The 13,662-nt window shown below is 46.3% G+C and overlaps 1 protein-coding gene across 3 annotated transcripts in view; it reads left to right on the forward strand.

Moving 5' to 3' along the window:
• The window catches only part of NRG2 (neuregulin 2), a 172,087-nt gene that overhangs the window by 125,491 nt on the left and 32,934 nt on the right, over positions 1-13,662 (forward strand). For all 3 annotated transcript variants that reach the window (XM_074915980.1, XM_074915978.1, XM_074915979.1), the window contains exon 4: positions 11,717-11,837. In XM_074915980.1, the coding sequence (XP_074772081.1) occupies positions 11,717-11,837 (121 nt within the window). The remainder of the gene's footprint in view (positions 1-11,716; positions 11,838-13,662) is intronic.

Here is a 13,662-nt window from a genome sequence, read left to right on the forward strand (position 1 = left end):
AGAAGAAAGACACGCATCTCCTAAGCATAACTCATAAAAAAATGCAGAAAATGCATCTGTGCCTTGCCATCATATTTTAACTCGAGCCTCCAGAAAGCAAGAACAGATTTCCCAAAATGTTTACTTTAGTTTAATGTGGCAGAAGTGCTTTTTAGCATTCCCTCCTATTCAGTTGTCACAAATGCACACACAAAAAAACTCTCAAAGCATGTATACAAGTGTAGATCTAGAAGCCAGGTGCCTGGCCATTGGTTCAGCTCTTGGGAGTGTATTATTTCTGTGTCGGAGAGGCTCTCCTGGGGGGCACACCATGACGCTCGGGCAGTGTCAGCATGCTGGACAGCCCACTAGGGCCCCATCCAAATGGCGAGGCACCCGCAGAGCCGAGGGCCAGGTGGTTATTTTGAGATCTGTGCTATATTTCCATTCCAGCTGCTCATGCCCAGAATAGACAGCGTAGCTGGATGGGCCTCTCTCTTGACAATTCCACTTTGCAGATTTTGTGGGGATGTTTCCTCCTTGGAAAGCTCAATCTTTTATGATTTTAAAGGAAATCTGATTGCAGTTAAAACAGAGACTAGTCAGGTATCCTTTAAAATCTTTTGTGATTAGAAAACTGCACTTAAAATTCGCTTGTGTTGTGCTTAGCCTTCCACCGGGGACATCAAGCTGAGACGGAGCACTATTAGTGCAATGACCATATCATCCTTCCCCAGAATTTTTCCTCTGTGTTCACCAGCATAGATCCATGCTCCACATTTGCATTCCATTAGATATATTCTATTTTTACTAAAAGTCTAATTTCAACAATAGGAAGGAAACTGGCACTGGAAACTGTGGCTTGCACAGAAGTTTCTCCTTTTGAAAAACTTCTTTCCTCTGTGGGAAAATCATCCTTGATTGTCTGTTTTTTAATTAATGATGTGAAAAGATGGTAAAGTCCCCAGAGTTAGAGTTGTGATTGACTTTTTCCTTCACGTTCCTTTTTTATGATCTCTCTCAATTGTTATCTAAATAACACATAGTCCCCCTGATATTTATGGTTGCTGATGATTGATCATGGAATTGCACATGTGTATAACATATGGGGAGGTAATGAAGATGTTGTGAGGTGTGATGATCTGGAAAGCTGACAAGTATCTCATCCTTGTAAAATTCTTGCATTTCTTTTAAATCTCTGGATTCAAAAGCTTGTCTGGCACCTGCAGGTTGTCCCACCTCTCATTGTTTCACTGAAACATTGTAAATTTTAAATACTGTGTTGAGAAAGCACCATGCAAACTTGGTGGTATCTGCAGTTCCCTGGGAAGGGAGACACTGCCTTGCAGAGACAGCTTGGCCACGGCGCTTGGTCACTTTTATTTGGCCCATGGTGCAAGTCAGGCCCAGGTAGGCTGGGCAAAGGTGTTAGACCCTACACCTCAGGAAGCTCACTGTGTTCTCCCCATGTCGTAGACAAGATAAACCCTCATCACTCCATGCAGCCCCACATGCCTCACCCCCTGTAGCCCTGTTGCTCCTGGTGTTATGTTTTTAACTAGTGTTTTTCCTGAAGGTCCCAGTTCTTTCCTGGATGGTCTGGCCTTCCTTTCTACCCTTGCCTTGGTAAAGGAGTGGGATATCACTTATTTCCCCCTTAGAGCACTGTTAAAGCCTTTATTACCACCTCTGAGTGTAGCTATTAGTAAATCCTATCACATTCTGAGTCACCTCTGCCTTCCTCCTCCTCTTCTCCAGTGGCCACAGACACACAGGCACTGCTGCATCCTTGACACAAGGCAGGTTTACACACCGGACAGCACTCAAAATGCAACCCAGGTCTCCAAGGTGTTCTGTCTCCATTTTTTAGTAGATTTTTTTGTCTGGAAGTGTATTTTTTGTTGCACTGCTTTCTATCTCAGCATCTTCCGATGCCTGGCCAGCACCTGACATGAGGCTGCAGAGTGCCAGGAGGCAGATTGGTACCACAGGTTCTTTGAAATGTCTGCATTGTTACGATGATGTGCATGGGATCTCTTCCCCAGCTGCTGTTCCCCTTGCCTACACGCTGGCTGGAGCACCTCTGCTTCTTTTTGGTGGGGGCACTGTCTGATATGGGACTCACAGATCTCATGACAGTATGGAGACACACAAGGATCTCATGGTGTTTCTGGTGTGGAAACAACCCTAATACTAGTCTGGATCTTGGACTAAAGACAGCACACTTGGGAGATCTGGGATCTGACGGTGCTGCTTTTTGAGAGCTGTCTGGATTCAAATCTGCCTTGTGTCCTTGTCCAGTTCGTGTGGATGCAACTCTGTACACGGGGTGAGTACTGGGACCTGCCAGACAATGAGTTGGTTTTCTTGATGCTCCCACTGTATGGTGTGTTCATGGCAAAGGGTACGATTCAGCTCCTTTCAGTGGTGTGGACGCCTTCAGATGAGCCAGAGTCATTTAGCAGATGTAACAAGCTGGACCACTGAGTGTGATGAGTGCTAGCCTGGTCATAGGGGTGTAGTATCGATATTAACACCAGCTTTGATCCCCATGGTCAAATTGGACTCTGAGGGCCAGATTCCGAAAGGAAGTCTGGTGTCTGGGAAAGTCTTTCCATGATGCTGCATATTTTGACATGGTACCAGCATCTTCCACCTTCCTCTGAGTATATGCTTTTGTTTGAGCATTGCAGACTAGAGCAGCCCTAGAGATGCTCTCTAAAGAAAGCACTGGGGCTCAAAAGAGAAGACATGCTTACTACTCTTATCAAGAATTCTTCCTGCTGAGGTCACTAAGCATGAGATAGTTGCAGTAGCCTCATCCATAGTGAAAAAGTGTTAAATAAGACATGTCTTGTGTCACAGGCTAAGATTGTGCAGTTGGGTGGTCACAGTGGCTCAGCTCACAGGCAGGAACATGCAGGGATGGGATAACTTGATCATGTGCCCTGATGCGGAGAGAAAGGTCCTTTATACTCATTTCAACATCCAGAGAACTCAAAATGGTAATGCGATCCTGTCACTGTGCAGCTTGAAGCAGTTAAGCAAGGTTCAGGTGTCTGTGGCTCTAGACCTGCTTGGTAAACAGAATACAAATCAGTGTCAAAGCTTACAGACGTTTTGATGGAGGCCAAAATGGAAGACAGTTCAGAGCAATCTGTAGGGCATTCTGAGATGGAAAGGTTTATGCAGGACAAAGATACTAAAATCTTATCAAAGTTTCATTTTTAAAAGGTAAGATAACATTTGAAATTTCTGAAAAAGTCAGATAATACCGTTTGCTTGTTTTCTTCTGTTGTGTTCCCCTTTAGTTTATTTCCTTGACTTCAACAACCAGGTAAAAAGAGAATACAGGCTGGGTGGAGGAAGCATAGTTTGGGTACCATCTTGTTTGGGTACAAGAGGATCTGCCAGTAATGGGCAGATGCTCTAAACCAACATGTGGACCACTGCAGCTGCTCACCTGGATGCTGCTCATGCCCTTTGTCTGGGTCACTGTCTGGCTAACCCGGTTGAGTGCCCTTACTTACCAGCCTATGCAGGCTGGCAGTGCTGGCTGGGCTGTCTAATCTCACTCTACAGGTGCTCTGCAGCAGGGAAAGGTTTGGGATCAGATGAGAAGATGAAAGAGGGAGAAAGAGCAGAAGAGACAGTGTGGAGTTGTGCTGGAAACATGAGGACTGGGGGATGTGAGGCACCTGAATGAAAGCTGGGCTCTCTGGATTGATTTTGGGGGCCTTTATTTCATCTACTGGGGATCACAGGCCCTCCCTGAAGTCTCTTTCAAGATCCCTGTGGGAGGGTAGGTGAAACAGCCCTTCTTTCTCCAATTAAGTCTAACTCTCCACACACCAGTTCGGGTCCACAGATTTCATAGCTGTCATCTTGGTGATGTCATTGGATTAAGTTTATAGACTCATTGGTTTAGACTCATTCAGGCTCTCCCTCTCCCATTTAATACTTTCTCCAGTGCTTAGCATGGCTGGGTGTTGGAAATGTTTTCCTTACTTTCTGTCTCCCAGGTGAGATAGGCCTGGTGGACTTGGATGATTACAGTGGCTAAGTGTTGTCTTTACTGTGACATGGTTTGTAAGTCACATCCAGCTGAACTGAAGCTTCAGCATATACCACAGTAAGAGGTGCCATGTAATTAAGCTTCAACCAGTTCCCCCAAACCTTGTCTCAAGTCCAGCCTGGCATGACCATTACTGGGTGATCACAGAGAACCTGCTCAGTCTCTGGTCGCTCCAGTCTGAAGGGATTGTGCTCTTCTGGAGCTAGCAATACTACAGACGTGAGTGTAGTGCTGTTGGTCTGGAGTTGGGTGTCCAGCCAGCCCCGAGCATGGGTAGAACAGACAGGAGTCAGTCCACCAAGGGCTGTGTGGATAGACCAGTTTTCAATATTAGACTAAAAATAAGTCCTGGTGTGGCCTTTACTCAGATATTTTAAAACCCACAACTGGAGGTGTGGTTGATAATTGAGCGGAGCCTCAGGCACGCAAGCATGATACCTTAAACGTGTATGTGTTGGAGATCTCCCTGTCTGTCTGCAGGGAGAGCTGTGTTGTACCTGGCTGCTGTCAGGTCCTTGTTGTTGCTTATTTTGTGCACTGTGTATTTTTCAAGTAGCCTTCAAATCTACTACTCTAAATGTGATGTAAAGACAGGCCACTGTGACTCTAAAGGCAAAGATGGGCAGTATGGCGTGGAGCGTGGGATGGAAGCTGGTGTCCCCTGGAAGACCTGAGGCTGTAAATCCGGTGTTCAGATCAGGAGACTATGTACCAGGAGATCTGCTCTGTCTGACTCCATCATGTGATCCTGGCATGTTGCTTCACTTCTTGGGCTTCAGCTGTCCTGCCTGCAAAACATTCATGCTGACACTGGCCCTGCAAAAGGCTTTTTAGCTTGTTGAACAAATCCCCTCACTGATGTAGCATGTTTCTGCTTTTACAATTGATGATGGGGATTTAGAAAAATAAAATCCTGCAGTACTAACCCATGCATTCTGGGATCCTTGTGGTAGAGAAAAGCATACAAAGAGCTCTTTCATAAAGCTGGAGAGATCAGCCTGGAGGAGCAACTGGAAACTTTATAATGACACAGGACTTTGCCCCTGAAATAGCTGCCTGTCCTATGGAAGCAGGCAGTCCCTTGGTAGTCAGAAACATTGCTCCTCAGTGAAACACCTGAACGGTGCAGATTGGAGACACGGGGAGTGCTGCCTGTGTTGCTTTGATAAGCAATATCTAATGCTCTGAGATGAGTGTCCTGCAGTCTGGCATATGTATTTTGGGATGAACTTCTAGTCTGCAGCTATCGATCCTCATGATTCCCTCGGGAACTAGGAGCATAATTTCAGCAGGATCTATTTCAGTAAAATGCAGGGGTAAATACTGGGTCATTTCCAAATGAATAAACACACATGAACAGAATTTTTATGAGCTCCAGAGTCCCCAGTCTGTTGCCAGGCAAGTCCCAGTCTGCACAGGCCCTTCTGATTTTATGTACCGATAGCAGCAGTGAGCATCCAGCATCTGTTCAGGTTTATTAAGAGAAGAGGGTGTCGTACCAGACATACAGAAATCTGCCACAGAAAGAATGGTTAGGATCAACAGCCCCTCAGTGTATTAATCAGTGTAAATCATGGATTTAGTGTGGCTCGCACCAGGATTACAGTGCTACAACTGAGGAATAGCTTGGCCAGACACCTTCTCATCCATGTTCTTCTGACAAGCAGTTGGATGAACTTGGTTAAGAGGAACCTCAGCAATTCTGTGTTTTATCAGTAAGTACATGAGGCATATACAGAGCAGGCAATTTGTATACACTCTCCAACCAGCTGAGTTCATCTGTCTAACTGAATGTCTAAATATTGAGAGAATTAAAGTGTCTGTACTCTATGAACCCACGAGTCAAAGTTATTTATAAAAAAAAAGGAGCAGTGAAACTATCGCTGTCTCCCTGCTCTCCTCGACAGTAGCTGTAGTTTGTGAAAAAATAACTGCAAATTATAGTCCAAGCTGCATTAGTTAACTCCTTGCAGGAGCAGTGTTTCACCAGTTTTCCGAGAACAGACTGGTGAGCTGTTTGCAAACGTTAAATGTTGTGCACTGTAGGAACTGTGTAACAATCCCTGCACAATCATTAATGACCTTTCTGCAAGGATGGATTGTGTGAAGGAAGTCCACATGGCAATGTCAGTGCCCGTGGCTCTCCTCCCTGTTGCCCTGTCATTGACGTTAGTCCTGAATAACCTAGGCGTGCAATGGAAAGTGGATGTTCTGAATGACTACACTGCTCTGAATCTCTCATATGTTTATGCTACACTGTCCTCACTGACTAGGACGGTAACAATAAAAAATGGCTTCAGATTGTTTGCAATCACATCCATGCAGACGCAGCCCTCTTTTCCAATCCTCGCCTCCTTATTCCCTTCTGCTTTGTTCTCAACCCTGGCACTGAGACCAGCTGGAGATCTGACTTGCTGGTGGGTGAACTGCTCCAGGCCTTCTTCCACCTTGCAGAAGCTTTGTGACCAGTTTGCCTGTGCGTTTACAGAGTCCTGTCTCAGGGGCACCTTGCTTATTCCCACTTGTCTAATTTCACCATTTCTTTTCTGTAGCTTGCCCTATTGACACTCCATTTCCTGCTCTTAATTCATTGAAGTATCAGGGAGTCAGCTGATACATGACTGATGTTACTGCACAAACCCCCTCGTTTCTCACTGCCTTCACATGAGTCCCTTTCCACCCAGATTGCAAATAGCACCCAAAACTGCTCCCTTGCTTATTCAGATCTCCATTTAACTCAGTAATTTTACAACTTTCCAAGTCATTTAGGATAGAGGGAGTTGTGTTGGAGGCTGTGTGAAGGACTTATGCTACTACACTACTCAACAGGGAGTAAAATCTGCCTGGTACTGTGTGGCAGTTAAGGTAAAATAACTGTGGGAAGTCATTTCTTGATCACCTGGCACACCAGAGTGGTGTTTGGAGTGGAGGTGAATGACCATGCACGACTGCATATAAACTGTGTGTGAAGTTCACTTTACTAACATTGGTCACTGAACTGCAGATGACTCCAGACCAGGTAGATATTTGTTAAGGTCTGTCTAGTGGCCCAGACTCATGGGGGAATGCAGCTAAACATGAAATAACTGAATGGAGTAATTTGTGAATCTGGGAATTATTCTGGTAGTGTGGTGGAAACCCACTGAAATCTCCCTCATGCTTCAAGGTTCTTGTCTGTGATCTGCAGCCACATGGTGTCAAAGGGGGACACATTTCAACCCAGGCATAATTAACATTTTGTAAGTGAGGCCTTTTGCTTCCCTCTGTCCCAACGCCAGAGCAGCTCAGTGAATTGACAGGTCTATCTTTGCTCCCAAACTAGTTGCAGCTACTACCCTCATGAACATGAAATCCCAGCTGCAGCAACATCCCAGAGCAGTCAGGCACCTTGGGAGACTCTGGACTCTGTGTTACCACGCGGGAGTGAGGTTTATAATAGATTAAGATATATATTCAATACATTAAAACTCAAAATGAACATTAGAAATTAATGTGAATGAATAGAGAACAAACCAGAGTGACATAAATATTGTGCGTGCAGGATGGTCTCACCATCTCCAAAGGGAAAAACAGAACAAGAGATGGCACAAAAAAGGACTACAGCTGGGCCAACCTCTGTATAAGAAGCTACTAAAGAGATCATTGCTTTCCAGGTAGAGAAGGAGATGCTGGTTGTGCCTGTAAAGCCACAGGTAGCACAGGGGAAACGTGTGCGGATAGTCATTATTTTTTCTAATACAAGAGCCAGGAAGGGGCAGGTTTAAAAGAAGTAAATGGAGATGTGTCTTTGCACACTGTGTACATAACACTGGAGCTCTTGCCACAAATACTGTGGTTGTTACAAGATTAAATTTGTTGTAACATCAATTAGACACATTCGTGGAAGAGAAGTCCATCAAAGACGATTAAATGTAAAGACACTGCAGCTGGCTTAAGTTGTCTCTGAGCTGCTCATCCTAGATGGCCAGAAGAAAATAGTCATTGAATGCTCATTCTTAAGTATTGCCCATTGGCCACTGTCAGGGCTTTGGTTTGACTAGTACTGCTCAGTTTGTAGTCTTATAATGGTCTGTATTTCATGACACTCTCTTCTCAACAGGGAACTGCGCTGACTGCCTCTTTTTGTAGCCTTTGCTACATTATTGCTGCTAACAAATGGATCATAGCGATTCAGTTTTAAAACACTTTGTGCTTCTTTGGGAAAAAAGGGCACTTGCAGAGAACAGGATTTAAAGATAATGACATTAACAAGATGCTTCTAGGAGAACTGATCAACCGCGTATTTTTCTGACAGACATAACTCTGTTGACAACTCTCTTTCTTAGAAGTGCACAACATGCATGTCCCAACCTTCACTCATGTCAGTCTCTTTTTATTTGTTTAAAAGGAACAAAACTGTTTACGTGGGATGAAAATTCCATGCAATCTCTAGCTGGTTGTCACTGTAATCCACTCTGGTATCACAACATCACACAGCATTGCATCTTCCCGTCCAGCTTTTCTGGTGGAAAGGGTATCTTTTTATCTGAGGTGTTTTCTGTGGGGAGGTTTCTGGGCTCTGTTTTTGTTTCTCCCTCTGTTTCTCCCTTACTGTGGGAAGGCTTGCTCCAGAATCCTTTCCTGTAGGATTTATGATGTGAGACTTTGCCAGATGGATTTTTTTGTTTGATAGCAACTGGTACTTTTGATGGTTGCAGGGGTGACAGCTTCCTGTGCTTGTTCTTCACCCACGTGCCTTTCAATTTGCACCCGTGCATTGGTTCATGACATTTCAGTGTTCCCCGATCTGACATCACGCTTGCAGCTTTAACAGAGACCTGTTCATTGTACAGTTTTAAGGTACTTCAGTAAAAGCCTGCAAGCACTCCAAACCAAAGGCAGCCCCGTGAGCAGCTTCCAGCGGGTCCCGTGCTGTGTGCCGCCCAGGCAGCACTCGGGCACCGTTTGATGGGACAGTGGCTCTATTCTGCGTATCTGCTCCCCTGCAATTTTCACACTTCTCTAGCAGGCCCTTTCTTGCTCTGCTGCTGCTTCTGCCTCCACAGGACTGACCCAGCCAACCCCAAGCAGCTCCTGCTCGCCCAACAGCCTGCACAACCCCAGGCTTCCCACACACAGGCATAGGGAAGCCCATGCACAGCCCGGCTCCAACTGCGGTTTGGGACACAGCTGCATGTTGCCAGGCTAGGTTTGACTTTCATCCTCATTTTTAAAATGGCATCTAGTATTAGTTAAGGCTTGGCTTAAGTGGCTGAATCAAGGAATAGTTAAGGAAAGGTCTTGCAAAGAAAGTCCAGGTGCTATCACAGACAAAGCTCCTCTGTCTTGAACCTGCAGCTCTCTGCTGGCCTTAGAAGAAATGTGCTACTATCTTGTGAAGGTGTAAGTTATACAGACTTGTTACAAAGGCATTACGATAGCTTTGGCTTCTAGTTCCTATTAATCTTAACTGGAAGGGAGTGCTGAATTTCCCTACAGAAGTTTGGGCGTTTTCATATTTGAGTGTTTTTTGCAAGGACTTCTTTGGTGGCTTGGTCAAATCATCATCTGTTCTAAAACCCAGCACACACTCTAGTATGTGTATACTGCTCTGCACATTTGGCTTCCAGCTGGCTGGCGTTTCATGCCCTAGGAGGGGAGCATATATTTGCTGTTCCAGGGCCATGTGCATTTTCATTGCTGAAGTATTTGACATGTCTGTTTTGCAGAGAACTTTGGAACAACTTGCTCTGCCCTGGATAGCTGTGAAAGGACAACCCCAGAATCAATGGTTATTCAGGCAAAGCATAGAAATAGCTCTGCTTGGTGCACAACCCCAGGTCTGTCAGACAGTGGAAGGCACTGACATCCTATGGGAACAGAAGATAATGGGGCTGAACAATGCATTGGTTCAAGCAAAATGAACAGTAAGCTTGGCTCTGCCCTGAGCTGTGTGCAGGTAACAGTGTAGGCTACTCCTGCTGTGCACAGCCTGAGGACCAAACTCCTCATTCAGACAGACATAGAGCCCATGCAGTCAGAGATAGCCCTATAAGCAAGAGAGCCAGAACAAGCTTGTTTGATTGCTTGCATGCCAAGCATCACCCAAATATGAGAGGCTTCATAGCATGCTGGAAGCCCTCCTTTACCTGTGAGATCCTGGATGTGCCCGGCAGGCACTGGGCTGCAGCCAGAGCATGAGAATGGAGACCTTGGCTCCGACAGTGTGGGCTGCAGCCAGAGGCAGCAGAGCAGGGACCTGCGGCAGGCTCTGAGCCTGCTGCCAGAGGCAGGAGGGCTGCCTGAGGTGTGAGGAGCAGCCCCAGCTCCCTCCAGGGCAAGCTCTGGCATGCCTTGATGCTTTTCCAGTGGTTCTGACTAGCTCCTGCCTGAGGCTCTGGCTCCAGCCTTCTTCCTCAAATCCTGTGTCAATGAGATGTTCAGTCTTCAGCAACTGGTCTGAAGTCATTAACCTCTCCATGAGGTTTGTTCATCCTTTGGAAAACAGGATGGAGGAGGGTATCTCCTCAGAAACCTCAAGTAGAGCATGAAAGGCACTGGAAAGTAGGTAGTAGCCACACTGCTGGTGATGTAACTGTCTTGGGATATAAGCAGGGTGAGTAGTCCAGAAGGCGGGACTATCTTTAATGAGATTCAGTTGGAAAAAGGAGATGGTTTTTAGTGCCCAGCCCTTCTTTCAGTAATGTGAAGGTGCGTCTGCATTCCCCAAAACTGGTTGGCTTTTGTAACCTGTACCTGTTGCTCTAACAAAAGGTTTTTCCCTGCCTAGAGCCTTTGTCTTGCCTGTGGAGGCTCTCTCATTTTGGGCTGCAAGTTTGTCTGAGTCATTCAGGGACAGGAATTGCAGTGAAATTCTGCAGAGTACCGTCAGTTTTGTTTGTACCTTACATGACTGGAAAGCTTTTCTCCAGAAAGAAAATTGGTTTTGGAAAAGCATCTGTATCCCAAGAAACTTGCGTCATGCTGGCTGTCTTCCTTAGCACAGACCAAGGCTGACAGACTTCTGCTGAACTTTTGCTTGGTCTCTTGAGGCAGCCCCATTGGGACATGACTGAGAAATGCTCAGAAATAGGGGAGGGATAGAAGGAGCTCTTCTTGGTTGTGCTGGGCCTGTTCCGGGGACAATGAGGGCACTTGCTTCTGGCTCTGAAAACTTAACTTCCTTCCAGAGATGTGGAGCAATGAAATGTCCCCTGCAGTATCTCTGGATCTTGGTCCAGTATCCTGGTGAAAATCGGGCCTCAGCAGCATGTCACCATGACTCTGTGACTCTGCAGCACATGTTCTTCCTACCCTCCTGCCTGTCTGCTGTTGCAGGGTTGCGTGCATGTGTAAGGGGAGGGCAAGGAGAGGTGGGAAAGGGACACTTTTCCCTACAGCTTGCCAAAAATATGATCTTGTCCTGACATGCTGGCTGCTTAGAGGAAGGCATGTCCTCAGCTCCTCACTCACTTGGCCACTTTTGCTGGGAAAGGAAAGGTCAAGTCGGAGACCCAGGATCTGGAGAGGTGAAAGTGGGTCTAAAGGCACAGGGTGAGGTTTGTAGCTCTGGGACTTTTACTTTGGCAAATTAACTAGTTGAAAATCATCTAAGAAAACAGAATTGCCTAACAAAGGAAATAACAATATATCCTTTTTGTGTGTGTTTTTTTCCCCTTGCAGTAACCACAACTCTCTCCTCCTGGTCCGGGCATGCTAGAAAATGCAATGAAACAGCCAAGTCCTATTGTGTCAATGGTGGTGTATGCTACTACATCGAGGGGATTAATCAGCTGTCTTGCAAGTAAGTGAGTGTAGTTCTTGTGTCAATATGGAAATTACTTGTCTGGGGGAGAGGAGACCTCTGTGCAACTGCCGGAGGAGGTGTAGCGCTGAAATTCTGGCAGTTGCAGTTTGAGCTGTGCAGGTTCAGAAAGGGAGATTAGAGGGGTGGGGGAGGAGGGTTCATCTTTTCTTTTTTGTGTGAGTCCCACTGTTCACTTTTCCTGACTCTTCCTCCAAGAATATTTTTGTCCTGGCTGTTTCTTTTCTCTTTCTTCCTTTTCTCCTCTGCAGCTTCAGGGTCGGTCCCTTTTGCTCTCCCTGAGCTAGGTCAAAGCTCCACGTTCCCCGCTGACATGTCCTCCCCTCTGACCAGGGTGGCTTTCCCCAGTGCACAGTCACCTTGCTCCTCTGTGACTGGAGGGGTCCCTTGCTGAGACCTGCCTCTTACCTCTCCTGTCTGCGCTTCATGGGCCCAGAAGCAGCTTTAGCACAAGTCTGTTCACCACTCTCTGCCACTTTGTGGCAGGATGTGGGTTGTTTATTTCTCCCCTTCAAATGTTAAAACCTGAAAAAAACAACAAACAAACAAACAGGGAGACTTACTAAGTTATCTTTCAAATGATATTTCTTGGAGAGGTTAAAGTGGGGCTGTATAGTCCGAGGGATATGGAACGGGATGTGAGACCTTTTCACCTCTGGTTCAAACCTATCACAGCCAGCAAGCCCAATAGCATCTCACAGCTCACCCTTCAAACCTAATGGGGACTGTGAATGATAAGTGAAGTCTGAATGTCAATGTAAGTACCCAAAACACACCTGTACCTGCCCCTCGGCTCCTGCAGAGTGAGCATGAGGTAGTGCCCTGGGTGTGCATTCACTGGGCAGATGCAGCTCTGAGCTCACCTGAGGACCCAGGCGTCACTGTGCCTAGCTTGGAGAAGCCCAGAGCTCACTGTTGTCGCCCTGCATGGCCCAGAGGCCTCTCCATGGCGGTGCACAGCCAAAGGTATTTGCATCTGTGGATGTCAGCCTAGTACCTCTGCCACTGTGTGGTGTGATGCTTACTAGACACCTCAGCTCCTCAAGCCTTGAAGGATGCAACTGAACAGAACCATCACCCCTCCTGGAAGGGTTGTGAGCTGGGTTACACTTAGCACAACTCCTCCCTTCTCCCAGTACTCCTTTGTTTTGACAGGGAGCAGTAGGAAAGACCATGTGGAAATGCATTCTGCTCAGCTCCCATGCTCTCACTTTCCAATGCAGAATCAGCTGTGGTGGTAAGGACATAGGATGAACAGTGTCTTCCAGTTTCCCCCAGGCTTGCCATTTCAGACATAAAAAGAGCTGGGTAGGACGGAAGCCAGATGCTGTGGTCCTCCACTACCACGTGTGTGAAGTGAGAGCAGCCCTTGTACACCACAGACCTGTGCTTTAGGGTAGTTGTCTCTGCCATTGGCTTCTTGGTGACACTGTACATTCATCTTGCCAGAGTTCCTCATCGGAAACAAAGGGGAAGCCCCACATGAATCAAAGTCACAGCCACTGTTCTGGTGTAGCTGTAGCCCCAGGAAGCCCCAGCAGTTCCCATCTTTCCATACTGGGGAGGGCTCAACCCTTGATGCCTGGAGGAGTGTATGAATCAATATCTCTGCCAAAATGGTACCAAAAGCATAGATCTCAAGGCTATTTCTTTTGGGAAGAACTTGAATCCAGACTAAGACTTTTCAAATTGGATACATTTCTAATTACAGCAAGAGTTACCTGAACTCCTGCCATACACAGCTATAATGGTAAGGCTCTATTTTTCCTAATGAAGGATACACATGGTCGTTATCAAGTGTCTT

Source organism: Athene noctua, chromosome 12, assembly GCF_965140245.1.
Source record: "Athene noctua chromosome 12, bAthNoc1.hap1.1, whole genome shotgun sequence".
NCBI lineage: Eukaryota > Metazoa > Chordata > Aves > Strigiformes > Strigidae > Athene > Athene noctua.